This window comes from Terrapene carolina, unplaced genomic scaffold, assembly GCF_002925995.2.
Source record: "Terrapene carolina triunguis isolate 2854851 unplaced genomic scaffold, T_m_triunguis-2.0 Scaffold130, whole genome shotgun sequence".
Taxonomy (NCBI): Eukaryota; Metazoa; Chordata; order Testudines; family Emydidae; genus Terrapene; species Terrapene triunguis.
Window position 1 is genome coordinate 7,972,536 of NW_020664481.1, and position 27,038 is coordinate 7,999,573.

Sequence of the window (27,038 nt, forward strand, 5' to 3'; positions counted from 1 at the left end):
CGGATACAGACTAACACGGCTGCTACTCTGAAACCTTGTTCTGTAGATATCTTTTGGGGGGGGGGGGACAGTTTAACGTGGACATTGAGTGGCTCTCTGCAAAGAGAAACTCCCCTGGCAAGAGCGCGGGGGACCCGCTCTGGCGTAGGAAGGGGTTAACCCAGGGCTGCCAAGACAATCGCATGAATAATCCCGCCGCGGCCACTCCCCCCCCCCACCTCGTCCCGGGGGGCGGCTGCCGCCGAAGGAGTTTGCAAAGCCGCGGCGGGCGCGTTGGCGGGGCAGAGGCAGGAGCCGGCCCCGGGGAGGGGCGGGGAGGGCAGAGATTGATGTCTCATCACTTGATTAGGCAGCCCTGCCTCTGCCCAGCTTGGCTCAGCGGCTGCAAACACCCAGCCTCGGCGGCGGCGGCGGCTCCCCTGCGTGCAGCCCGCTCCCCCGCCAGCTCTCCCCGCAGCGATGAGCCCCGCCGGGCAGCAGCGCTAGGCTCGTCCCCGCCAACTTCCTCTCCCCCCTTCTCCGTCCCTCGCCTCGCCGCAGCGGTGAAAATGGCGAGGAGGGAGCTGGAGGCGGACAGGCTCCGGGGTACCCTGGTGTCGGTGTCTCTGCTGCTGCTGCTGCTGGCGGCGGCGCTGCCCGCCGGCGCGGCTCGCCCGCGGGTCCCCCTGCCCGGGGACGTGAACGGCCACAGCCTGCACCCGCCCTACTTCAACCTGGCCGAGAGCACCCGGATCTCCGCCACCGCCACCTGCGGGGAAGAGCGCGCCGCCGCCGGCGGCAGCAGCCGGAGCCCCCGCGCCGTGGAGGATCTGTACTGCAAGCTGGTCGGCGGGCCGGTGGCTGGAGGGGACCCCAACCAGACCATCCAGGTACGGCCCCCGGCGCCGGGCAGCCCCGGACCCGCTTCCCGGACCCCCGGCGCGGGGCTCGGCGGCGCCACTTGTCCCCGGGGGCACCTGCCCCGAGCCCCCTGGCGCATCCCCTGGCCATGGCTCTCCTCCCCCGCCGCCCCAGGTAGCCCGGCGCCTGCCGCCTCTCCCTTGAATGGAGGCGCTCGCCGGCCGGTTGAATGGGGCCGGCCGCGCACAAAGCGATGTGGGAAATGCCTGTTCAGGTCCGCGTTTGCTTTGCCCCAGGCGCCCTCTCCTCCCGCTTGCTCTTCTCGCCACCCAGCGAAGGGGGACGTGTGAGTTTAGGAAACTTTTTGTTGTTGTTGGTTTTTGAGCCGCTGCATTGAATGGCCAGGGGGTCGCCTCCCAACGGGATGGTTTGAAGCAGCCCCTAGGCAATTTTCGTCCCATGCTTTAGCAAAGCGGAGCTGCATTAAATTCCCAAGGAATACGCCTGGCTCTGGTTGTGTGGTGCATTTACTCTTCGGGAGGGCTTTCCCCCCCAGTGTAAATCAAGATCTTGTTTTTCTTCCATCAGTATGTGTTTGCAAAGGTAGATTTCAGCTCCACTGGCTATGTGGAATTAGCCCAGCGGTTCCTTTTAGAAAAGAAGGGTGCGAGAGAGGGAAATCCTGCAACAAAGTATCTGGCCCATTTTAGGTCATTACCTACTAAGAGAGCAATTCAGTGTTTCAGAAAACAGCAGGGCAACAATCTTTTCATTAGTATTTTCCCAGGTGTGTGCCCTTGTGTTTGTGCCCTGAAAATAGCAGTTGCACTTCTGCAGAAGTGCATTTTCTTTAGCTCCACGAAAGGGCTGATTGTGGAAGATCATTTTGAAGGGATGGTGAGGGGTGATTTCCTCCCCCCTCACTTTTCTAAAAAGCTTGTCACTTGGCTAGTTGTTTGGAGGCATCTTCTCTGAATTCTCCAAACGTGGTTTCTCTTTCAAAGCCTGAAGGGGAAAGGGAACACGTGTTCCTTTTCAGGGTTGCTAGAAATGCTCCAGGGTTGCCAGAAATTGTACAAACTAAACACAGCCTGTTAGGTTCCCATGGCATTATTTTTAAAGGCATCAGTTTCTGTGTTGATGAAATCCAGGGCAAGTGGAGACTGCTGAATGGGTCTGAAAGCAAAGATCAGACATTGGTGATCATGCTAATATTTAATAATATGGGTGTGTAACTTGTGTTGAGATTTTTTTCTTTTAAGGGGTGTTGGTAATATTCACCTGACATGCGCTTGTAAACACAGTTTATCTATATCCCATGTGTCCCAGTTTAACCCAACAATAGGGACCTGTAGCCAGGAATCCCCGTGGAATGCAGACTGCAAAAATGCAGTAATACTCAGTCATTTGTGTGTAGCAGCCTGTTTAACAGCCATGGACATCTTGGAAGGCAGGGAGACCAATTGCAAGAAGATTTGTAAAATGGGAGCTTTAGTTCCATGAATCCCAGATCCGCTGTAATCCCATGAGAACAGCCAAAGTAGTGGGAAGCAAATAGAAGAATTTGAAACCCTCTTGTGGAATGAGGAAAAAAGCAATGACAAATCTAAGCAACACAATGTGCTGTTTGCCAGTAGCTTCTCCTGGGTTCTTTAAGAAAGATGGTGCTAGTTCACCGGGAGCAATAGGACCCTACTCAGCCTGTTAATAAGCAGCGGGCGCGTTTGGAAAACAGCTAGTGTGAAGTTGCTGCCCTCAAACAGGGTCAGATAGGAGAATGTGGCCGAATGGAATATCTGCTTCTAAAAAACCCTAAGTCTCCAATGCTTTAGCTACTTGGAATTTTCTCGCTACTAAAGGGCAAAGTCCTGTCAGTGGCCCATGCTTAAGGATGTTGCTGTGGGAAAGCCAACACCCCATTCTCCTTCAATTTGATTGCTTTACCGTTGTTAGCAGACTTGTGCGTCAGACCTGTATAATGCAACAGGTATTTATCTAAAATAAAACACAACTGGGCAAATATTGCCTTATTCTGTAGTTGATGGATGTGGGTAAGGATTCTGTGAATCCTGAACATAGCAGTTGTTGGAACTGCAGTGTTGCGCTTTTATTGTCAATGTAATGCTTAGAGAGGAAGATGACTGAGAAATGTGTGCTGTTTTGTGTGCAGTTGCCAACATCTAAATACCTGGTAAGTAAATCCAGTAAAATGAGACTTCTAAAAACATGGAGGTTTATTGCACATTAAGGGCTATGCATTTGACATGAAGTCAGTGGCCATTTGGGATGCTTCTGTGTGACTAGCCTGATTTATAACAAACTGCATTAAATAGTGGCTAAAATAAAGCATTCGGAGTCTAATAACTTGTGTGGTGCTCTCTAGCAGGTGTGACTCATGCCCTTGCAAATACAGCCTGGCCCTAGCACTGTAGTTTTCTTAAATCTTACCAGTTATTTCCAGTTAAACAAACGTGGTTCCTTAGACTTTGAGATACTATAGTGACCCCCTCCCTGTCCTTCTGTGCAGCTTTGATATGGGAGTGCTTTGATCTGAGCTCTGCTTCCTAGGCTGATATTCTTCGGTCAATCTGAAAGCTTTACAATCCTTTTGTAGTGGCTCCTTTCCATGACTACAGGCAGCACCTGAAAGGAAGGGGAAAAAAGAGGTATTAGTGCAAAGGTCAGAGTTCCCAATTCATCCCTGTTAGGGATTTCAGCACCACCCAGTGACTAAAGCAATGAGGGAGGTGGGGGGGAGGAGGGGAAGTGTTCAATTTAAGCAGTTTGAAGCGACAGTAATAAACTCCAAATGTAAGTCAGTAATACGCTCCATGTTTCACCAGTTACTCGCCTAACCCCTTCACCTGCTCTCTTGTATATTGTTCCACACAAAGTGCAGCCACGGTGAGGAAGGCTTTTGGGTGGGAGCGCGGCAAGATTCAGTTTTCATGGGTACTCAAGAAGTTTCAATGGGGCATGGTAGTTAAGAGGACAGACATTCACTGGATTGGCTGCCTAATAAATATTGTAGCTTGTCAATTTAATAGGTTCAATCAAGTCTCCCACCACAAACAGTTTCAGTTAATTAACACTGTAATAGAATTTTTTGGAGAGGGAAATCAACTATTTTTGCCTCAAGGAATTCCTAAAAAACCCTGTTTTGTTTAATAATACTGGCTTTGAAAATCGCAGAGTTTGTGGCATAGTTTCAAACACCAGGCTCCAGACCTGTTTGGAATATGATGAAGTCAGGGCATGGCTACACTTGCAGATGTGCTTTGAGTTAAACCAGCCTTTCGGAGAGCGCAGTAGGGAAAGCGCTGCAGTCTGTCCACACTGACAGCTGCAAGCGCACTGGTGTGGCCACATTTGCGGCACTTGCAATGGCATTGGGAGCTGTGCATTATGGGCAGCTATCCCACAGAGCAGATTTGGCCCCTTTTGTCTTGTTATCTGCTATGTCTGTAAAGTGCCTATCGTGCTTTGTGTGCTATACAAATAATAACTGGGAGATAGCTAATGTCAAAGACTCGTCCCTGGAAGTTTGGATGTTAAGACTAAAACGGAAGGATTGCTACTGTACCTTATTATTTCTACCTATGTCTTTTCCATGCTTCCTTGTATTAAGACACCAACATTTTAATGACTTAATTGGAATTGAAAACAAATCCTGTGAATTTTTTTTTTGTTTGTTTTTTTGGGGCAACAGGTTATAACTGCCTGCAAAACCAGACACCTCTTGCAACAACAGCCAAGCATGTGCCAATTTGGTGTGTGCAGTTACCGGATTTGCATGCACAGTTGAAGTAATTGTGCACCTGACTCATTTGAAAATGTCACCCAGGGCTTCCCCAGCCCCCCAGTTTATTTTCTCTAAAGCCTTGGGGTCTTGTCCCTCAGGGTTTCTGATAAATTAGGTGAGGATCAGTGAGAATGGGTCAAGACAAGGCCAGATAAGCCAGTACAAAGCCAGCTGCCTTAAGGTTGCCAAGCTCAGCAGGGCTTCAGGGCTCTTGTCTGTGCTCTGAGGAGATTTGAGATTTCCCATTTACTTCAGTGGGAGCAGGAGCAGGCCAGTGATTCTTTGAAGGCTCCTCTTCCATTCAGTCCCTCTCCTTATCACTCCTCTTGCAGTTTGTTCTGATAGCAGCACTATTATGTTTCTTAAACCCTTTTGCAACTTCTGTCTTTCTTCCTCCATTTCAATAGTTCTTTCACCTTGTTGCTTACCTTGATAGGCATCTCCCTCCCTCCTGCTCTTGAGCTGAGAAAACGTCTGTGTTGTTGTTTCCACAAGTCACAGGGTAACACTTGTCAGACCTGCATTTTTCTTTTTAAAACAAAATCTTCAGATTCTGAGGTCAGAGCTCAGCTCTCTTTTGATCTGAATAAGTGTGTAATCTGCCCTAAAATATGTTCGACTCGCTGAGTAGCTAGCAATGATCAATGTTGCTTGTGAGTCAGGTGCTCTCTCTAGACAAATGAGCTATTAAACTTTTGGGAATGATAATATCAGGGGCCAAATTACACCATTTAATAGCAAGCTCAAGTAACAGGTTTCAGAGTAGCAGCCGTGTTAGTCTGTATCCGGAGTACAAGGAGTACTTGTGGCACCTTAGAGACTAACAAATTTATTTGAGCATAAGCTTTCGTGGGCGACAGCAAGTAAGCCACTGAGATGTTAGCCTTTAATACTGGCACTTAGCATCAGTAACAGAGAGAGGAATGTTTGTAGCATCAATAAAGTACAGTAGCCTTTGTTAATTTTCAGTCCTCTGGAAACTTGAAGGGGCGACTGCATGTCATTGCTAGGGTTGTGTGAACACTTGCAGCAAAATTCAAGAACACCAGAGTGAGGATTTTGCATTTTGTTCCAAGTTTCCTTAACATCCCACTTTTGTGACAAGCCTCTGAATTTTGGGCTTGGCCCTAGAAATCTAATTCTCCACACAACCTGTTGCACAGGTTTCTTTTAGCGGGTCTGTTCTTTAGTCACCTGTTACTTGTTCACCCAGTGAATGTCTGCTCTTTGCTTGTCTGTGCCCTTGTTAGATGTTGGTTTAAAAAGTCCTTGTTGTGACTCCCTGTGTTACAGCAAGGTCTCAGTGCACAGCAAACAGTGTTACCCTGGGCAGCTGTGGCTGTCTCCATTCCTTGGCTTTGTACTTCACTGTCTGGTATTTTCATATCTCTAGCCGAGTTAATTAAAAGGTGGGCTTGTTCAGAACAAGTTGTGTTGCATAATTGCCTGCAAATAACATACCACACGTCTGCAGGGAAGAATGCTGGGAATTTTCAGTTTCCTTTTTGGCTTGGAGTCTCATCCAGCCCTTAGAGTTTGTGGAAATGACAATGGTTATTCTGTGGGATGACTATCTTACTGCAGCCCTGGAGGGGGAGAGGGTTTGAAGTGCTAGGAAGCTGGAAGTTGTTCCTGGAGATATGTTTCTGGTGTAATAACGCCAGCCGATCTTAAACCGAACTTTGCACCCCTTGATAATCTGTACGTTATTCCCTGACAGCCAGAAACTTCTATGCTTAAACTCTGTACTGTTCACTTTTTTTTTTTTTTAAAGCATCTTTAAAAAAAATGTTAAATTTAAAACTACCAGGAGCCATGACAGACAAGGCTGAGGTACTATGCCCAGAGGTAACCGTCTCTTTTAAAGGGGAACTGTCAGCTAAGTGAACTCCTTTTGTGGGCTGTTCATAGCAAGGTGATTCAAGTGACAGGACAGAGGGACTAAGCTAATAACTCACCAATTCCCTAGACTATTTTCAGGCCCCCTCAGCGTGGCCCAAATCCCGCCTTTTGGTGTAACCCGCCTTGCTGTTCTACAGAAGCGTCTTAAGCAGCTGGGCGCCTGCCTGAGCTGCTCAGGGCCCACCCCATGAGTTGCAGGGTTCTCTCCCTCCCTGGCTGCATGCCCAGGGGTCTATTGGTACCATAGCAACCCACGCTGCACCAGGGAGACCAGGAGTGACTCACAGCTAGAGGCCCTGTTGCTGCTGAGGAGATCACAAGGCTGGCCGGTCTGGCCAGGTGTTGGATGTTGGCTATTACATTCAAGCAGGGCCATAGCTGAAAGGGTTTTACTTGTAAATTACCTCTTCCGCCCCAGTTTTTGTTTTGGGTTTTGGTTTTCTGGTCCCTATTAGAATTATACATGTACAGAAGGGGAAGGGAACACTGTGACGGGTTGGATCACAGAAACCCCCTTGGGAGCTGCCACCCAATGTACCAAGACTACTTCTATTTTTTCTTTTTTTAAATTAAATATTAAATTAATGGAGATAGGATATCTCCTAGAACTGGAAGGGACCTTGAAAGGTCATCGAGTCCAGCCCCCTGCCTTCACTAGCAGGAGCAAGTACTGATTTTGCCCCAGATCCCTAAGTGGCCCCCTCAAGGATTGAACTCACAAGCCTGGGTTTAGCAGGCCAATGCTCAAACCACTGAGCTATCCCTCCCCCCACAGCTATTCCTGTTTTCCCTGCCAGCTCAGGACTCCAGCACCCTGTCTTGCTGAGCCAGACACTCCCGTCTGCTCCAACACAGACCCAGGGTCTGAATTACTTGCCCCAAAGCTGCAAGTTTACCTGAAAACAGCTCACAGAAGTGTGCTTGTCTTTAGCACTCAGATGCCCAACTCCCAATGGGGTCTAAACCCAAATAAATCCGTTTTACCCTGTATAAAGCTTATACAGGGTAAACTCATGAATTGTTCGCCCTCTATAACACTGATAGAGAGATATGCACAGTTGTTTGCTCCCCCAGGTATTAATACATACTCTGAGTTAATTAATAGATAAAAAGTGATTTTATTTAATACAGAAAGTAGGATTTAAGTGGTTCCAAGTAGTAACAGACAGAACAAAGTAAGTCACCAAGCAAAATAAAATGCGCAAATCTATGTCTAATTAAACTGAATACAGATAATCTCACCCTCAGAGATGCTTCAGTAAATTTTTTCTCAGACTGGACACCTTCCAGGCCTGGGCACAATTCTTTCCCCTGGTAGAGCTCTTGTTCCAGCTCAGGTGAGAGCTAGGGGATTCTTCATGATGGCTCCTCCTCTCCTTGTTCTCCTCCACCCCTTTATATATCTTTTGCATAAGGCGGGAACCCTTTGTCCCTCTGGGTTTCCACCTCCCCCCCCCACTGGAAAAGCACCAGGTTAAAGATGGATTCCAGGTCAGGTGACATGATCACATGTCACTGCAAGACTTCATTACCCACTTGCCAGCACACACATATACAGGAAGACTCACAGGTAAACACAGCCATCTGCAGACAATGGTCCTGGTTAATGGGAGTCATCAAAATTCCAAACCACTATTAATGGCCCACACTTTGCATAATTACAGTAGGCCTTCAGAGTTATATTTCATATTTCTAGTTTTAGATACAAGAGTGTTACATTTATACAAATAGGATGATCACACTCAGTGGATTATAAGCTTTGTAATGATGCCTTACAAGAGACCTTTTACATGAAGCATATCCCAGTTACATTATATTCACTTATCATATTTTTATAAAACTATTTCAGTTACATTATATTCACTTATGTTTTTATAAAACCATATAGACTGCACAACATCACAAACACATTTTGTTTATTTTAAAAAAACCTCAGGTGTGGACCCCAAGCAATCCCCTCCTCCAGTGCTGTAGAATTTCCAGTTGGAAATGTGCTTTATATACCCTCAGTTTGGGGGTGGTCACAACACAACAGCATAACTCTGGGTTGCCTGCAATAATGGCACTTGTGGGGGGTTGTTTATTCATCCTGGCTGGAGAGATCCCCATTAAAAATGCTTGATGTGGGTTTAAAGAGAACATGTGTGGAGAGAACGTGCATCTTTAAAGGGATACAAGTCCTCTTTGGGGAGAGGATGGTGGTGAGGTTGCTAAACCACTTAGGTGCCACATCCACTTCTTGATTGTTCTTTGCCTCTCCTTTTACCTGGCAAGAATATCCTCCCTCCCTGATGTCTGGGCTTTTTATGAACAAAAAAGAGTCTGCTGCTTGGAATGTGCCAGCTGCTCTGGGATTGTGTTAATTTCTCCTGTTTGTGTCTTCCGGCAGGGGCAGTACTGCGACATTTGCACATCGATGAACAGCAACAAGGCTCACCCCATAACCAACGCCATCGACGGAACAGAGCGCTGGTGGCAGAGTCCTCCCCTCTCTCGCGGGCTGGAGTTCAACCAGGTCAATGTCACCTTGGACCTTGGACAGGTAATGGAAAAGGCTTGTGGTGTTTTAGGTTGAAAGCTGCTCTTGTCGGGGACCTGTCCTCTTGGGTGTCTTTAAAGAGCTTCAGTTATCCCCATGGTAGAGGTGAGACACAACGCTGCTGTGATGACTGGACAGGGAATTCTCCACTAAGGTCCCAGGGTGCAGACAAGACCTTCTAGTTCTCTCCAGCTCTAAAACAAAACTTAATGCAATCTGTGCTGCATAGTGTTATCTACCACACAATCTCCCTAAGCATTGGCCACAGCGGTCACACAAGAGTCACAAAAACCTGTAGCGCTGACTAAATAATAGTAGTGCTCCTGAAGAGTCTTTGGCTAACTTGGCTACCATGTCATATGTAAACCTCACTCCTGAATTCCTTGTTGCTATAGCCAAAACATGAGCCATGGCTGGCCCAGAGGTGTTAAGATGTGTGTTGCAAAACATTAACTAGAGCATTTAAACCATGGAGTTTTAAAACATGAAATCAACTTTAAAGGCCTTGTGACAAAACTGACAATAGAGCTTTGGTCTTCAGTACTGTCCAGTGAAAAGAATTAGCATTGTAGAAATGCTAGCTACCAGCCCTCATGGCCGCTCACCTCTGTAGCACCTGTTCATTTGGAGAACAATTCTTCTGGAAACATCGGGTTATTTTATCAAACCTTCCTCAGCGGAGGGGAGGGGGCTCCAGGAGTAAACTGTTTCTAAAAACAACACTGGGCCACGTTGTAAACAAGAAATCACAAACTCTGCTTAGTGACCCTGGGCTTTTCTGTAGGCCTTTGCTTCTGTGTATAGACAGCAGTGTGGCCAGTGTCTGCTATATCCAGAGAACCCTGTCAGTCCACAGACGCTTCCAAACAGGAGAGTGTGGTGCAGTGTCTCTGAGTGTAGGGGCATTAGGGAAGACTCCTGCTTTCCAGATGCCTCGTTGCCTGGTGTGCTGTAGAGATCGTCTTTTACCTCCGCATGCTATTGATGCAGTAGAAGGGCTTTGCTTGTCTCAGGTCTCCCTTCTGAAAGGGACTGTTTGAGGGCTTCATAGGGGCCTGTTGCTTAGGCAGAAGGGAAGCATTTTTAAGCAATTGCCTCATTTTGCAACCCACCTTGTTCAATATTTAAATATCCCCAGTACATTAGGGGAGCGGCAGGGCATCGGTGAATGGGGCCTGGAGAGGGGTAATGAAGCTTTTCATTTCAAGGGAGCGCCTGCTGTCTGCTGGGAGATCTCCTGGCTAGTAGCCCTGGCTTCCCGGTTTCTTGAATAGAGCAGGCAAAGGAGGCAGTCTGTGTGCTGTAAGCAGTTTACTCCTCAGAATTCAGCGAGCCGGGCATTCACTCCAGAACTTGTTTATAATGAAGTAGCACTTCTAACTGCTGCTGGGTGCAGACTTTCATCGCCAGCATTGGGATTTCTCTGGCCCCTGCTGATGGAGGGGGTGGGGGGGAGGAGGGGAAATGTGGTTTCCAAGCAGGTTGAGGGTTGGCTTGAGCAAGGGGCCTTCTGCTACCAAAAGGTGGAGAGAAAGTTGGAATCAAGTTTTTGAAGCTTGTGTTACAGGTGAGCTGCACAATGTAAGCCCCTCACCTTATTTGTAGGCACGTTGCTTTTTTGCTTGTGCAGATATGGGGCTCGGTGAATGAGGCCTTTGCATGGTTCCCCTATTGTGTGGCTTTGATAGCATGACCATTATGAAGGCAGTGGAGGAGTTGCGTTGAGTGATCAGAATTTCAGGTGCATGGATGGACCGTCATGTTATTTGTAGTCCGCTTGGTTTGGAGTTAAATAAACTCGGGGGCCCTGAGCATGCCCTAAAGATCTGTGCCTGAAGGGGGTGCTCTGCACGGAGATCTTCCCTACAGCCAGGCAACCGAACCCTCGCCGTGTAGGAGGAATCTAGTCCTAGTTTGTACCTCCTGATTTTCAGTAATATTCAAATATGTTAATTTCTGCTCATCCATTTGAGCTAAGTCTCCAGGATCCCCTCTAAACATGTCCCTGCCACGTAACAGTGCTAGCATAGCTTTCCTGCATGCTGTGGACAAAGATCTTTTTTTTCCGGAGACCCTTGATAGCTACACTGTGCAATCCACGTTGCCCCCCCCCCCCCAAAACATCCCCATAAGGCCTTGATCAGAATCTCTAAAGCAGATTTAGAATATGGCTCTTGGGAGGGTGAGAATCCTCAGCCACACTGGCCAAGGAGGTTGTACTAATGCCGTTTCCAAAGTAACTGGAATCCACTGGGTCCCTCTGAAACGCTCCAAATGCAGGGGTTTTGTGAGGTGAGGAGAATACTAGAGCTTTGTCTCCTGATGGGAGGATGTGGGTGGAACTTTGCTTGCTCCAACTGCTGTCTCTACCTGTGGGCGGGAGGGAAAGGAGAGAGGGTTTCAAAGCCCATCAAGTCAGGGCAGGCATTCCTCTTCTCCCCTCCCCCCCCTTCTCCAAGCAGCACCTTTGGCCCTAAACAGTGATGCAGTCTGCAGAGCAGACTGCTAGCGAGTTACTGAAGCTTTGATGGCTCAAATCTGCATCTACCTCCTTCAGTTCCTTCCTAGACTGTAACATTGGGAGTGCGGGAGTGAAGATCCAGGGGGAAAGTTGGGATATTGGGGAGGAGAGGGGGGAAATTCTGCCATGGTGAAATTTTTGGTCTTTGGGTTTTCTCTTTCTCACCCTGCACTCCCATGTTTCCTTGTTCATTTCCCACTCCCTCATTCTTTTGCTAGTGGGAAATGGGATTTCATCACTGTGCATGCTAGGTCATGAGCAAAATCCAATGTGACCACTGATGGTGACTGGTGGATTATGTGGAAAGGATCCCTCTAAAATGACTGGTTTCAGAGTAGCAGCTGTGTTAGTCTCTAAGGTGCCACAAGTACTCCTGTTCTTTTTCTAAAATGACTGTTACTCCTCACCATGTCCAAAGTTTGCATTCACTGGTCCTCCACAAATACCCAATTCAGGCCACTGCAAGAGCACATGGTCTGTTCTCAAACTAGCAACCCATTTCTGGCAGTTTCATCATAACAGTAATCCTATATTAAATGGACATTCCTTTCACGTATACTCTGGATTGGCCCCGGTTCTCATCCCCCACTTGTCGGGGTTAGGTGATGGCGAGTGTTTGTGGGATTCTGTAACCCTTCACCCGGTTTCCTTCTGTTGACCCGAGGCTGTGGCTGAGAGAGAGGAAGGTAAAGAAAGGCTTGCCTGGGGTCCTATTGTACCTGCAGGGCATGTGCCAGAAGAGCCTAATGTAATTGGAAGAGAAGCGTTGGAAATTCCTTGGATGCCTGTGGGACTGTGCAGGTGATAGCCTGAAAGGCAGGCTGAGCAATTTACAGGCTGGAAAATAAGGCCTTTTATGTCTCCCAATGCCCTGTGGGGAGCCCTTTTTTGTCCAGTTTAAATATAATTGAGTGGCTTGGCCAACGTCTGCCTCAGAAAATGTCTTACTCGTTTTAGATAGTAACCAGCACTGGTTCCTTTTGAGCTATGATGTTGGGGTACAGGGTGGATGTGTTTAGACACATCGAAGGTTCTGGGGTCACCGACATTTGATTTGCTGCAGAGATACTGGAGTGTCCTAGGGTGGTTAGGGTCAGGAAAGGGATTCTTTGAAACACTGCCCTTTTGCCATAGCAATTCTTTGCTGCCAGCGTCTCTTCTGAGGCTTGGCCTTCACTTAAACGTTAGGTCAACATAGCTACCTCAGTCAGGTGTGTAGGGGGGGAAAAACCCATGCCTGGCTGACACAGCTATGCCGACCTATCACCCAGTGTAGATACAGCTGTGTTGAAGGAAGAGGGCTTCCCTTGACAGAGCTACTGTCGTTCAGGGAGGAGTTGTTCCTATGCTGATGGGAAATACCCCTTCCATTGATGTAGATGGTGTCTGCACTGTGGGGTTATGCCAGCATAGCCACTGCATAGACATGCCCTGAGTCATGCCTGCTTAATTACTAACGAGAACCAAGTTTCTTCAGCACTTGACAGCATCATGGGGATAGGGGAGACTGTGATTAATTTGTTCATCAGCTGTTGATCTCTGCTTTCAGTGGCTGTGTCCAGAACACTTGCTCTCTTTCTTCACTGGGATAACGAAATTGGAAGGGAAGGGGAAAGGGAGGAATATTCTTTGCAGCCAACTAACAGTTTATAAAACGCAGGTTGGCCACCCAGCTGGAATTATTATATTAAAGGCCCACACCATGTCGTTTTAGTGTCAGCAGCTGCTTAAACATTATGGCTTCATTGGTAGGGTAGATCAGAGAGGTCTCATCCTAGAATGGGCAAAAGGTAATCAAATGCATAATCTGCTTGGGAGAAATTGTTCCAGCTCCCTTGTATCTGCTCCCTCATCGTCTGTGGTAGCAGAGCTATGGTTTCAGAACTGCCATTGGATGTTGATGCAGATAAAACAGGGAAAGGGGTGGAGGGAGAAATTCTAGAATTCCGATACTTGGCTGAGATCTGGCAGCTAGAAACAAAACAAATTGCTCCATTTACAACTGGAAAAAAGGGAGCTAATTGGTACTGGAAGCTGCTGGTGGAGAATAAATAGAGAACAGATTTTTTTGCTGCTGTTGATCATAAACTCACTCTTAAAGCTTCCAAACGTTTTGACACTGGGGTAAGTAGTCTGGTGACTCCTTGGGAGTGTCTTGTTACAAAATAATGCTACAGAACCATGCTAGAACAAGGACTGGCTTTCCTGCATGGATGGGGCTGGAGTGCATTAGCACTAAGTTTACAGCATCATTGCTTAGCATGGTCCTATCCACAGGTCAGACCAAACCACGCAATAACGTTTTTGATGCTGAGGCTCAATGTTATAGTGCAGATAGGGGTATTAGTGACACTCACCTATACCGTGTGGAAGACAATGGTTCTCTTAAGTGAAAGGAAACTGAGCCTTGCTAGTGAAACTGTTTTGTCTGTGAGGGCATCTTCGCTGTACAGGCAGCCTAGGTGCACGGTGCCTGGGTGAGCAGCCACACTGCAAAGCCCGTTCTGAGTTACTGTGTGCTGCACTCATCCGTGTGGGTCGCTAGGGAGGCCTGTCTCATGGGTGGTTGTGCTGCAGTAAGCTGACCCACTCTGATTCTTAACTTGTTTGTTCTGGGCACGTGGGGGGAGGGGGATTTTGGGAAAGCACTGGAGAATTGTCAGCACTCGAGTGGTTTAGCCTGGATCCTCACTGCAAAATGGGTGAGTCAGCAGCCTGGGTCGGCTTTACCCAATGAAATAATAGGGAACTGCTCCAAGGCACGTGCAGATTGATCTTCTTACTCAATGCACTGGGGAAGTGAAGGCTCCATTTGAGCGCTGAGCAGGTCAGCTGGGGAAGGGGGAAAAAGTCCATCAGCGAGAGCCTTGGAGCCTTTGTCACAAGCAGTAGGTTACACGGAGAGAGCACAGGGAGGATTGACTGTGAATCTCCGTGGTGCTTGCCTGCCAGAGTTCTGTTGATTGCTACTTGCTGCAGGTGGCGGGAGGGACAGGGCGCGATTGAAGGTGTTTTAGCTGAGCGGACTCTTGAAGCGAGAGCCGTAATAAATCCGGTGGCTTTTTTTTCAAGAAATATGAATGGCTGGCTTCCTGCCAGAGCCTGACATCTTCCTGACATGAAGCTGAACCAGGCCAAGCCTCTCCAGAGAGCGTTCTGTATTGTCAGTGTTTCATGGTACGTTGTGTTGAGAAGAATGCTTGCAGCCATGAAATGGAAGTACCTTCATGCCGCTGCTTGCCTAAGGTTAATAACTGCAGCAGTGGTGGCGATGGGGTGCTTAGTGTCCCCGCTTCCACAGAGCTGTTGCCCGCCCTGGCTGATGCTGGAGTTGCCATGATTCCCCCCTAAACACAGTGGGGAGAACTTCAGATTGAAATTTTGCAGTGTGTCTTGATTCACACCCTCTCAGGTATTTATTTCCTTCTCTGAAGCCCACATTTCTTCCTGTCTGGCAGCCTCCACCTGGGGAAAAAATCCCAGGCCTGGAAGAGCAGGATCTGACAGTGCCTCATACCTTCCGGCCACTCTCTTCTAGATTCCAAGGCCAAAAGTGACCAGTATGATTAAGGCTACAATTTAATCACAGGTATTTTGAGGAAAAGTCATGGACAGGTCGTGGGCAAGAAAAAAAAAATCACTGCCCGTGACCTATCCATGACTTACACCATAAATACCCATGATCGAATCTTGGGGGAAGCCCTGGTGGGAGGAAGAGCCCGCGGCACCAGCTCCCCCCCTACCCCCTCCCCTCCCGGCACCACCTACTGCGAGCTGCTGAGTTGTGGCAGCTCCCGCCACCCCTGGCACGACTGTTCAGGCTGTCCCCAGGGCCAGCTGCATTGGCGGCTGCTGCTGGGTGGTCCCTGGGACCACTGCCAGGAACCGTCGAGCTGCGGCTGCTCCCACCGCCCCAGGACAGCTGCCTGGGGCCACCAGAGCAGCAGCTGGTGTGGCTGGCTTTAGAGCTGCTCCAGCAGTGGCCGGTGTGGCTGTCCCCAGGACCTCCTGAACAGCAGGCCCTGGGGCCAGCTGTTTGGATGGCCCTGGGGCCAGCTGTTTGGATGGCCCTGGGGCCAGCTGCAGTAGTCACGGAGGTCACAGGAAGTCATGGAATCCATGACCTCGGAGACAAATACGGAGCCCTAATTATGATCCTGACCTCATGGATACCACAGGTCATAGAATAGGGGTTCCCAAACTTTTTGCCGGCATGACCCAAATTTAATGAAGGCTTTCCTGCCAGGACCCCAGAGAACATGGAGGACGCCATTTAGAAGAGCAAAGTGGTGTCCTCCACATGGTGTGTGATCACACTTGCAGAGGATGCTTTTGTAGAGCAAAATGATGTCCTCCATGCATCATGACCTTGCATGTACAGTGCATACGAGGTTGCGCTGTGTGGCACAAAATGGCGCCCTCGGCACAGCAGGGATCACTGGAACCCAATCTGCTGATGGCGTATCTAGAACCCATCTTTTAGAAAGGCATTCAATCGTGATATAAAAATGGTGAGGCTTGGAGAATGCACCATGACCCGTGGTAAATTATCCAATGGTTAATTACTCTTGCTGTTAAAAATTTACACCTTAATTCCAGTTTGTATTTCTCTAGGGTCAATTCCATTGCATCACATTATACCTTTCTCAGCTAGACTGAAGGGCCTTTAATCAATTGTTTGTTCCCCATGTAGGTACTTACAGGATATAATCAATTACCCCTTAATCTGGTGTGTTGTGGGGCACTGCTCTAGAGGAAGAATGCCGCCTTCTCTTCATCTTTGACTTTCTGTACTGACATTCATATGCATTTGCCTTTGTCTCTTTAGAGATGACAGTGTTTCATCCTTCAGAGACGTCCAGGTAGTAACTTCTACCAGATGCACACTCCAATTCCAGTTCACCTTATTCAAAAGCTTCACATATTAATAATTTACAGAAGACCGAGGAAAAGGATGGATAGATAGATAGATGAACGTTAGGACTAGTTTGAAGGTGCTTGTTTTAGTATCCGTAACAAATGCATAAGCTACAGAATAAGTGGACATAGGTGCTAGGGATGTAAATATGGGTAAAAAAGTTAACTGGTTAAACGATTAATTATTTTGTTTAACTGGTTAATCGTTAACTGAGGTAGCTGGGGGCGGGGGGGAGCTGGCATGGTGAGGGGCTGGGGGTCCGGCTCGCAGGGGGTGGGTGTGTGCGTGTCCGGGGGCCAGGGGCCAGCGTGTGTGGCCAAGGTCTGGCGTAGCTGGGGCCAGCTCGCGGGGGTCTGGTGGACGGGGTCGGGCAGTATGGGGCTTGGCGGGACGGGGGTCAGGTGGGGCTGAGGGCACAGCAGGGACTTGGGGCCTACTGGCTCAGCTGGCCTGGCTGGGGGTGGACTGGCATGGCTGGGGCTGGAGTCCCTCCTGCCAGCCTGTTGCTAGAAGTAGGGGTGCTGCTGCACCCCCAGCTTGAAATGGTTTCCATGAGATACAGGGTTTACAGTTTGGTTCATTGGCTCTCAGCTCCCCTGCTGTACAAATTGTTTCAGCACTACTGCAGGTGGATCATTGACCTTGTTCCTTGTGACGTAGGAGTTTGCTGGGGTTTTCGAAGCGCTGAAAGTTGCAGGCTCTGAAGAAAAGAGCTCCCTTAGAGTCCCAGTGGCCCAGCTAATTAGCTTATTTTCTAAGCCCCTTTAGTTGAGAAGTACAGGTGTCAGTCGTCGCAATACACAGTGGTTGCCTTTATCCCTGGATCAGACTGATTCTTGTTAAGTGGGGAAACTCATTCCAAAAGGAGGTGTGTTTTCCTGAAGTCTATTTCCTGTTCACAAGTCTCACTTCCTCTTTCTTATTGCACAGCGTAGACTGCTGCTTGGGGCCTGTATTGTGTAAAGGTTAACCATGCAAGGGGTGGACATAGAAGAGATGTCCGTGTGAGTCAGGCATGCAGTGGTGTACATACAGCTTTGGCATGTGTTCCACTTTTAACATGCAGTCCCTAAGGCTTGGTCTACACTTACCCCCCAAGTCGAAGTAAGGTACGCAAATTCAGCTACGTGAATAACGTAGCTGAATTCGACATACCTTACTTCGAACTTACCGCGGTTCAGACGCGGTCCACACGCAGCAGGCAGGCTCCCCGTCGACTCCGCGGTACTCCTCTCGTTGAGCTGGAGTACCGCAGTCGACGGGGATCACTTCCTGGTTCGATTTATCGCGTCCAGACCAGACGCGATAAATCGAACTCGGAACTTCGATCCCCAGCCGCCGAACTAGCGCGGCAGTGTAGACCAGCCCTAAGTCAGGGATGGGCAAACTACGGCCTGCAGGCCGGATCTGGCCCCTCAGGGCTTTGGATCCGGCCAGCGGGATTGCCCCCCATGGTGCCACGGGCCCCGCACCGCTCTCAGCAGCGTCTGGCCCCATGTCCCTTCTGCCCCCGGGGCCCTTGCCTGCAGGCACCCCCCACCCCCGCAGCTCCCATTGGCCGGGAACAAGGAACTGCAGCCAATGGGAGCTTTGGGGGAGGTACCTGGAGGCGCTGCAAGGGCAGCACATGCAGAGCCCTTCGCCCCCCATCCCCGAGGGGCTGCAGTGCTTCCTGGAGCGGCGTGGGGCCGGGGACAGGGCAGGTGTGCAGGGAGCCTGCCCTGGCCCTGGTGTGCACCACTGCCACCCCAGAGTCCAAACCCCTCCTGCACCCCGCCCCCCAACTCCCTGCCCTAAGCCCCCTGCCTGCACTGCGCAACCTTCCTGCACCTCAATCCCCTGCCCTGAGCCCCCTGCTGCACTCCACACTCCTGTGCACCCTAACCTCCTGCCCTGAGCCCCCTGCCACACCCCTCCTGCACCCCAAACCTCTGACCTGAACCCCCTCCTGCACCCCAACTCCCTGCCCTGAGCTCCCTGCTGCACCCCTCCAAACCCCTGCCCTGAGCCCCCTCATACACCGAGCACCCCCTCCAAACCCCAACCCCCTGCCCTGAGCCCCCTCATACAGTCCACACCCCTCCTCTGCCCCAATCCCTTGCCCTGAGCCCCTTCCTGCACACTGCACCCCCTCCCACACCCTGCACTCTCTCCTGCACCCCTGCCCCGGCCCTGCATACAATTTTCCCACCCAGATGTGGCCCTCGGCCCAAAAAGTTTGCCCACCCCTGCCCTAAGTGAACAATTAAATCCCTAGTCTCCACTGGCATCTGTGCATTCAGAGAAAGTTCTTACCATTTTCCATGGGTAAGTAAACAGCCTAGCCTCTTGCATTGTTAAAGGAGAGATGTGAAGGAAGAGCACAATTCACAGCACTCTTTCTCCACCTGTGTCCAGTCCGTTCTTATTTTCCTTTAGAAATATCAGTTTATCCTTTAACCTGGCGGTTTGGGGGACCGGCACAGTAATAGCTAGTCTGCACTTCTCCTATCTCCAGTGAGGTGTGGATGGGTGGGGGTTAGCATGCAGCCGAGTCCTAGTTATTCTAAAACCACATCAAGAACAGCCTTGATACACCCTGAGAGAAATTACTAATAAAGGAAGCCCATTCTGCTGGTGGTTGGCATGATTCTCTGTTGCATTGCTGGTGCTTGCTTGGAAACATTCGGCTTGGGATGGGAACTGAGGTCCTCGTTCCTTAGAACATCATAGTGGTCTACATAGTGATCCTAGAACAGAGCGCATCCATCCAAACACAAGAACCAAAGACCACAGGTATACACACATGTAAGGCCGTTCGCCGTACCTGGTCATGCTGAGTTACCTCTGGTGCTGCAGCTACAAAGGAGCCTTAGCTATCAATTTAATGGTGCTCTGCAAAGTATTTAATTAAAAATAAATTAGGTTTGTGGGATTTTGAGCTCCTCTGATTATTTTGGATCTCTGACTAGGTCCTAAGGTGATGTAGTTGCTGCCTCAGTTTCCCATTAGGGTGACCAGGTGTTTTAGCAACCCTGCCAAACGGAATTCCACCCCTGCTGGGTTAACCGACGTCCATCATAAATGGACAACCTGGCCATAATACTTCAAGATACATCGCCTCCTCATTGGGATCTGTCTTTGCAGGTGTTTGTCCCAACGGCCTGATCTGTCCCAGGGGCTGGTGTACAAGATGTAAACGATAGAAGGGTCCAGCCTAAACTATAGCTGGCTGGATCGTCTGCTCTTCTCATCTGTGGTCTAGGTTATATAGCAAGCTCATCACCCAGTTACGCTGGGTGGTGGATGAAGGAGAGCACTCACTCCCTCTACTGGGAACTCCAAACCTGGGCTTCTCAGAGGAAGCAGATTGTTGCCTCCTGCTTCTGCAAGCTCCGCTTCCATGCACACAGTCATTTCTTCCACCCAGAGAGAAGCTCTTTACACACATTCCCCTGTCTAGGGTTTCTCCTTACCCACCTTCTCAGCTCTCTGCCAAGAAATCCTTAGTCCTCTCCAATGTTCTTTCCCAAGCCTGTGTTGGAGAAACCCAACAGTAGCTGCACCCCAAAGGTTCCTGTCTTTCCATCTGTGGATGGACTTACAACAGGTCTGAAAGGGAGGGGTTTCTATATCCCTGCCACCTCCTGCAGCATGCATTGTTGCCACGGCTACAGTTCCATCCCTCCCTCCCTCCTAGAGTACTAGTCACAAAATGCCGTGCTGCTTGAACAGGCTTATGTGCCAAGTGGTCAGCTTGCCTTAAAGGGCCCAGCATGCCTTGCTACCGCGAGAGATGCGGCAGTCAGGACTTCTTTATATAATTTGTATTTTGTTTTTTTTTTACCTTTTTAGAAGTATCAGGACCATCAATAATCATCTCTCTTCTTGCTGGAGGACCTCTGTGGGGAGGAGTAGTGGGGCTTAGGGATGTTTGTTGTGAGCTCTTGCACCTCAGTTGAAGGGGTGAGCGGTAAAACCCTTTAACAAAGGCATTCTTTCTCCAAAGTGCATGTTAGCCATTTGCAGTCAGAAGAGTTAACACAAATAAAGCCCGCTAAACAGTCTGATGAAACATCCCTTCCCCTCTTAAGTTGCTGAGGCTACAGTCTCTTGACTCTCATGATAGGGTCACTGGCTCTTCAGTCGCATAGTAGCTTTCAGAGTAGACAGGACATGAATTTTTAATGTTTAAAAAAGACAAGCAAACCAGCCCCCAGTCTGAGCACTTCTGACTGCTTTTCCCTATTCCTAGGAAGGATGCCTTTGTCCATGGGATGGGGATTATTTATTTTCTGGGGTGTGTGTGTGTGGGTATTTTTAAATATGGCTGCTACTAAGCAGGTGGAGACACTTTTTTTTTCATTTTTCTTGTTGCTCCAAAAACAAAGGAAGAAGTGTGTGAGAGAGAGATTGGGGGGAGAGATCAAATACTGTGTGGTTTTTTGTTTTTTGTTTTTGTTGAATAGTCCTTTCTCTGCAAGAATTTTTTTTTTCCAGGTTGTTTTAAACTGACATTGAAATACTTCTGTTTTTGAAGAATCCGTTGACTATTTCAAAGCTGCCATTCTTCCAATTCTTGTGCTGGCAGTTCTCCTTTTCTGCTGATAAGGAGAGGTTTTTTTTATTTTTTATTTTTTGTCTGGAAGATCTAACACACCACTTGCACCTTTGACCCATCAGTGCGTACTGCCAACTCCTTCGGATTCCTAGCGCTGGAGCAGAGTGGGAGCTGTCTGAGCCTTAGATCTGGATCTGAATCTCTATAGCCCTTCTATGGGATGATGTGCGAAACCCATTCTGATAACCTCATGACATTGTAAAAGAAACAGAATTCTCCTCCTTGAAGCGAAACGGACCAGCCAGGAGCTGTGGTTTCCTCTTTTCTTTCCACCCTCATTATCCAATTATCATTATGATTGGTTGTTTGCTATAGGAAAAAGAATGCAAAGACTAGAATTGAAGTAAAACATGGCACATGTGGTTGTAATTTGTATGAAGTTTATTTCCCATCTGAAGCGTGTTTAAGTAGCTGTCACTTATAGCTTATGGCCTTATCCAGTGCTGACTGAGTTTTTTCACAAGCTTCAATGGGCTTTGCACTAGGCCATGAAAAGCATATCAAGATAGTAAATCACCAATAAAAAGAAACCCCCACGATAGAAGCTAAACTTGTCCTAGCTCACAGAAGAGTCTTCTCAGTAGTGGGTAGCCTAGAGTGAAATAGAGATTCTGAGTTTTTAGGCTGAGGATGGAGGTAGGGGAGCTTCTAATATTCAGGGTTTGGAGAGATTTTTACAGCAAAACTAGAGCAAGAGCCAATACAATACTTTGCCCATTATCACATGTGGCGCCATTGCTAAGGCACTGCCAGTCGTTCCAATCAGAACCTTGCTTATCTGGAGGGTGATGTTTTAGACTTTTCAGTGGCTAGAACAGGCATTGTGGGACACTTCTGGAGGCCGATCAGAGCACATTAACAGACCAGGGCGTTCGCACTGGCGCCGCAGCGCTCCAGCGGGGGGCACATCAAACGTTATTCCAGGAGTACCAGGAGCCCTCTAGCCGCGGAGTCAGAGCGCTCTACATGCCTTGCCAGTGTGGATGCGTCGTGAGTTAGAGCGCGCTGGGCTGCTTTAATGCGCTCTAACTCGCAAGTGTAGCCATGCCCATAGTGCTTATCACCTTGAAGGGATTACAAAGCACTTTACTCCTATATCTAGTGTTGCTGAAATGCAGTCACCTCTGGGGTGGAAGGGTGGCAGCCAGCAATGGAGGAGAAGTTTAGTTTTGGCTGAAGAAACTGAGGCAAGCCCTCTCTAAAGTGCCATGTTGTTGTCTGACAATAGACAAGCTTTTGCTGTTGCTTTTGGTCTTTATTCAAGAGTCCCTGCTCAAAAACTGCCTAGTATTCAGAAAGGCTGAGTTGACCCTTCCTGGACTTGACCTGTGGTTCCAGGAAACCAGGATGGCTTATACCATGCCCAATGGCAGCACTGTCTGTGCCACTGCAATGCTGGTGAAATTGACTTTGAATGTGCAATTTTTCACCCGAATTTTGCAAACTACTGTATATCTAGCTGCTTATTTTAGTTGCAGCCTGTGGCGAGAAATGAAGAGAAACTAGACTGTTACCTGAGCCTCCTGCTTAGCCATGCTACTCTACCCCCTCAGGCCAGGCACTTCTATTATGCTTACTGGGATTCTTCAGCGATTAGGAGAAAGCCGTAGGGTGAGAGAGGTCAGGCAGCTAGGACTGGGAATATCAGCAGGTTTGGCTTGTAATTAATAGCTGGAAGGCAGGCGCTGTAATTTTCTTGCTGTTCTCCTGGAAAGTGCCTGATTGGTAGGGCAGCAGGTAAACAAGTGCTTCAGTTGAACTGGGTGCGAACATGTGTGCACCGGGGGAGGGAGACTGGATGCATTTGGTCTGTTTGAAAAATTTCTAGTGCTAGACAAGTTAAAACAAACCGTAACTGTCCGGGTCACAGCTTACACAGAGAGATCTGTACTTTCCTAGTTCAAGCAGATGTTAGAGGAAGTGTGCCCTAGTAGTTAGCAGGTAAGACTAGGAGCCTGGAGAGAATGGTTCTATTCCCAGCTCTGCCACTGACATGCTGTCTGGTCTTGGGCAAGTTGCTTAGCCTTTTCTGTGCCTCCATTTCCCTATCTGTAAAATGGCAATAATACTCCCCTGCCTGACAGGGATCTTTGTGTGGCTTGTAATGTAGGTCCTTGGGGGAAAAAGGCACCTTAAGCTTGCAAAAGTATTACAATGATAAAAGAACAATGACCATTTGTTTCACATGAACCTCATGTATTCTAGAACAGTTCTTGCCAGTGCTGTGTGCACTTCTCCCTTTGCCTGGTGGCTGGGTTTTGTGGAGTGTGGGTTTTTTGTTGTTGTTGTTAATTCTTTCTGCATTCTAACTGTGACACTCCTTGGCGAGTCACATTACCTTTCTCTGGCTCATGGGTTTGTTGGGAGTCCCTAGGATCATCCGTTTGTGATGACCTCTGAATGGATTGTCAGCAGGAATCAAATTAGAAGCCTGAGTAAATACAGTAAAATTCACTGGCCCCTTACATCTGCCCCTGCCAATATTTAAATATTGGAGATAGAGTTCTGATGAGTTTAGAGACTGTAAAATGCATATTCACTTGGAGTTACATGTTGCCTTCCTAAAATGTCTCCTGGAATTCCATTCTTCACTCCCTGCCTTGAATTGTTGTGTGGAGTGGCTGCTTACAAAAAGCTGCTATGTTCCACTCCAGAGGTGGCAGCATTTCAAAGTGCAGGCAGTGGGTCTTGTGTATGTCCGTTCCTTTGTAAAGTGCTTTGGGATCCTTCAGGATGAAGATGCTGTGCCAAGTAAGAGGCTGGGTGAGATTGGCCAAGGAGTTTTAGGCACACATCTGTGTGGCCCAAAAATGCACCTAAGGTGCTGGTCCAGTTAGTGTCATTGCAAGAGCAGATGGGGTAGCTGAGCATGCACATCCCCCGAGTCAGACACCTGTGCACACAACTGAGATAATTGCACATTCATGTTGGGAGAATCGTTTTGTGCCCACCCTTTCAGCAAAGCAAGCTCATTGTTTCCAGCACTTACCTGTCACTTGTGAACATCAAAGGGCCTTTATTAACACGGCATTGTGGCAAATAGGGAGTGCGCTGCAGGATGCAAGCCTTCTGTTCACAACAATTGCACTGCTGCTTCCTGAACTGCAAGCTTCTTCCCAGCGTCCTGCTAGCTAATGTATCCAACCCTGATCTGGAGAAACTGCTGCTAGGTTGGATAATTCAGTGGCTGCGGCCATTCTCTTCTTAGCCCTCTGCTGCGACTGCCCATTGTGATCGTGTAGGGCTCTGGGACGTGGACACCTGCTTACTAGGAAGTAGACTGAGACACCTCTGATCCAGGGAGAGAGCGTGCCCCCTGCTGCCTACCAGATTGCTGGGAAATGCGGGGGTGCCTGATGCCAGGTTGCTACTTTCCCTTCTGCGTACGTGGGTGGGTGGAGGTTGATTGAAAACACGTCTACTTCTCCTGCATAGTGTCTTTGCTGCTGTGGTATTTGCACCATTCCTAGTCTGTGCAGTGATTCATATCATTGCAGCAGAGGAGATCATAAAAGAACCTAATTTGGTGGGTCACCACCATTTTTGACATAAGAATTTGTACCTGCCCTTTCCCCATCTTTCTTTGTCTGCTTTGACAAATCACTAGGTTCCCAGCATATCAGTGCTCTGCTCAGATCTGTCGATTTAGATCCTTATGTGGCCCCATCATTGTGATAGCAGCGTGCGGATATGGCCAAAAGCAACCAGCATGCTGCAGTAGGCATCTCTTGGGTTTGGTTAAATGTGTAACAGTGCTGAGCATTGATGGGGAAAGGAGCAAAGAATGGCTTTTTGGCATTTGCACATGGCCTCGAATTGTAAACACAAACTTGGAGACTGCAAACATAGCTCTGTACCTCTAGCTTCATCATCACTTCACTGTTGTTTGCAAAAGCTGTTGCTTAATGCTTTTTCAGTCCTTCAGAAAGTCTGCACCCACCCAAACTCGGTGAGTACTAGGGTCCTGGCTAGGCTCCAACATGGCTTTTAGGAACAGTTTTACACGTAGTTTGGTTTTGTCTACATTGCCAACCAAACTACCCTGGAAAACATTTTATCTCTGATTGTGCTTCAAAGTTTAAAATCTTGGTTTTCTTGGTTCGGAGCCCATGTAGATGGGGCTATATATACAGTGGCTCTCTTTGCTTTGTATGCTTGTGAAGACTTTGTGTTCTTGAGTCCCATTAGGCCCCATCTATGCCATTGTTCAAATGTTAGCACCAGCTACCCAGGATTGTGTCTACGCTAGCAAAACTTTGTAGCTGCAGTTCACCACTGCCGCTAGCAATGAGGGAGGGAGTGCGAATGCAGACGGTGCACAGGCATTTGTACCACTGTCAGCTGAGCCTGCTCTGAAGGGTAATATAATGGGGAAACTTGTTGAAAAATGCTATTGTAGACATGGCCTGTGTATGTCTGTAGCACAGTTTTTTAGAAGGATATACTTGCCTAGACATGTTGGGATCATATGCTAGAAATCTGTTCATAGCAATTATGGCTTCAAACATAGCATAATCAGGGCCTTGAGTGGCTGAGACGAGAACTGCTTGTAAATTATTTATATTCCTGTAGTGTCTAGAGGCTCAATTTAAACCAGGGCCCCAGTGTGCTAGGTACTGTATATACACATAAGTGACCGTCCCTGTCCTGAAGAGCTTATTCTTTAACTAGACAAGACAGACAAAGGGTAGGGGAAAGGAGGCAATATCCTCTCTTTTACAGCTGGGGAAATGAGGCACAGAGAGATTAAATGACTTGCCCAGGGTCACGCAGGAAGCCTGTTGCAGAGCTGGAATTTGAACTCAGACTTTGAGTCCTAGTCTAGTGCCTTAATAGCAAGACCCTCTCACAAAACCCATGATGGAGAAGACTTGCTGACTGGTGTGTGTTTCATGGTGCTTGTGAATGCAAGATTCCTCTAAAGTTCAGCTCTTACCTTTGATCACCTGAAAACCTTGTATGGGTTTGGGGCATGCTGAGATCTCATACTGTGCCAGTTATTACGGTAGGTAATCTGTCTCCCTCCCTTTCCTTCCTCCTCCCCATCCCCCCCACATTTGCAGGTTTGCAACAGGATAGCTGCTCAGCTTAAGCAAGAGAGAGAAATATTTATATTCCAACGTGGCCAATTGCCAAGGTTGCTTTGTTCTTCCAGGCTTCAAAAGGGCAGCCCAAGGAAACACTTGTAACTGATGTTGGCATCAGAATTTGCATGGATTTCCTGCAGCTCTGGAAGTGAAGCCCGACCAGCAGTATTTGGAGTTATCCTTTGGCCCTCTCCACACACGGAGAAGAACTGTGCTAGCTACAACCAGACAGGTTCCAAAGTCTTGTTACTCCCAGAATTACTGTGGTTGGGGGGGGTTGGTGTATACCCATAGCGCCCTAGCATAGATTCAGTTTTCCATGTGTAGATGTGGCTCAACTGTGTATTAAACATGTTCTATGCCAGGACTTTCCAGCATGATTCAGTAACTTGGTTACAACACATTTCAGTTCCATCTGCACAAGTTTAACTGTTATAGTAGGGGACCCTCCTCACATGATAACTTTAAGCCTTTCCTAAACTTCAAAAGGTCATCTTATCGGCTGTATCTACAGTGGTGAATACAGACCTGTAAGTCACTATTAGTGGTAGCAACAGTGGTGCATTTGCATGTCTGATTTTTAACTAGTGCAGACAGGGCCGTAGACGGTGTAGTCCACGACTTGGTTGTGATTAGCTGGTGACTGTCTACATAGAAAGCGCTAGAGAGCGGAATAACAAAGCAATGCTGCCAGCCTGTGGGCAGCAGCCTAGTGCCCTAATGCTTAGGGGAGCCTGGTTGACCCATTTAACTTGCCACTTTGCCAACAGGCTGAGAATGCCATAGCAAAAGACGGTGTCCAACCCACCCTGCCAGAGGAGTGGCTCTT

The 27,038-nt window shown here is 48.3% G+C and overlaps 1 protein-coding gene across 3 annotated transcripts in view; it reads left to right on the forward strand.

Moving 5' to 3' along the window:
* The first annotated feature begins 383 nt into the window (after nt 1–383).
* LAMA5 (laminin subunit alpha 5) overlaps nt 384–27,038 on the forward strand; it is a 163,278-nt gene continuing 136,623 nt past the window's right edge. For all 3 annotated transcript variants that reach the window (XM_024199016.3, XM_024199017.3, XM_024199018.3), the window contains exons 1-2: nt 384–869; nt 8,934–9,086. In XM_024199016.3, coding sequence (XP_024054784.2) covers nt 549–869; nt 8,934–9,086 — 474 coding nt within the window. In that variant the 5' untranslated portion in view covers nt 384–548. The remainder of the gene's footprint in view (nt 870–8,933; nt 9,087–27,038) is intronic.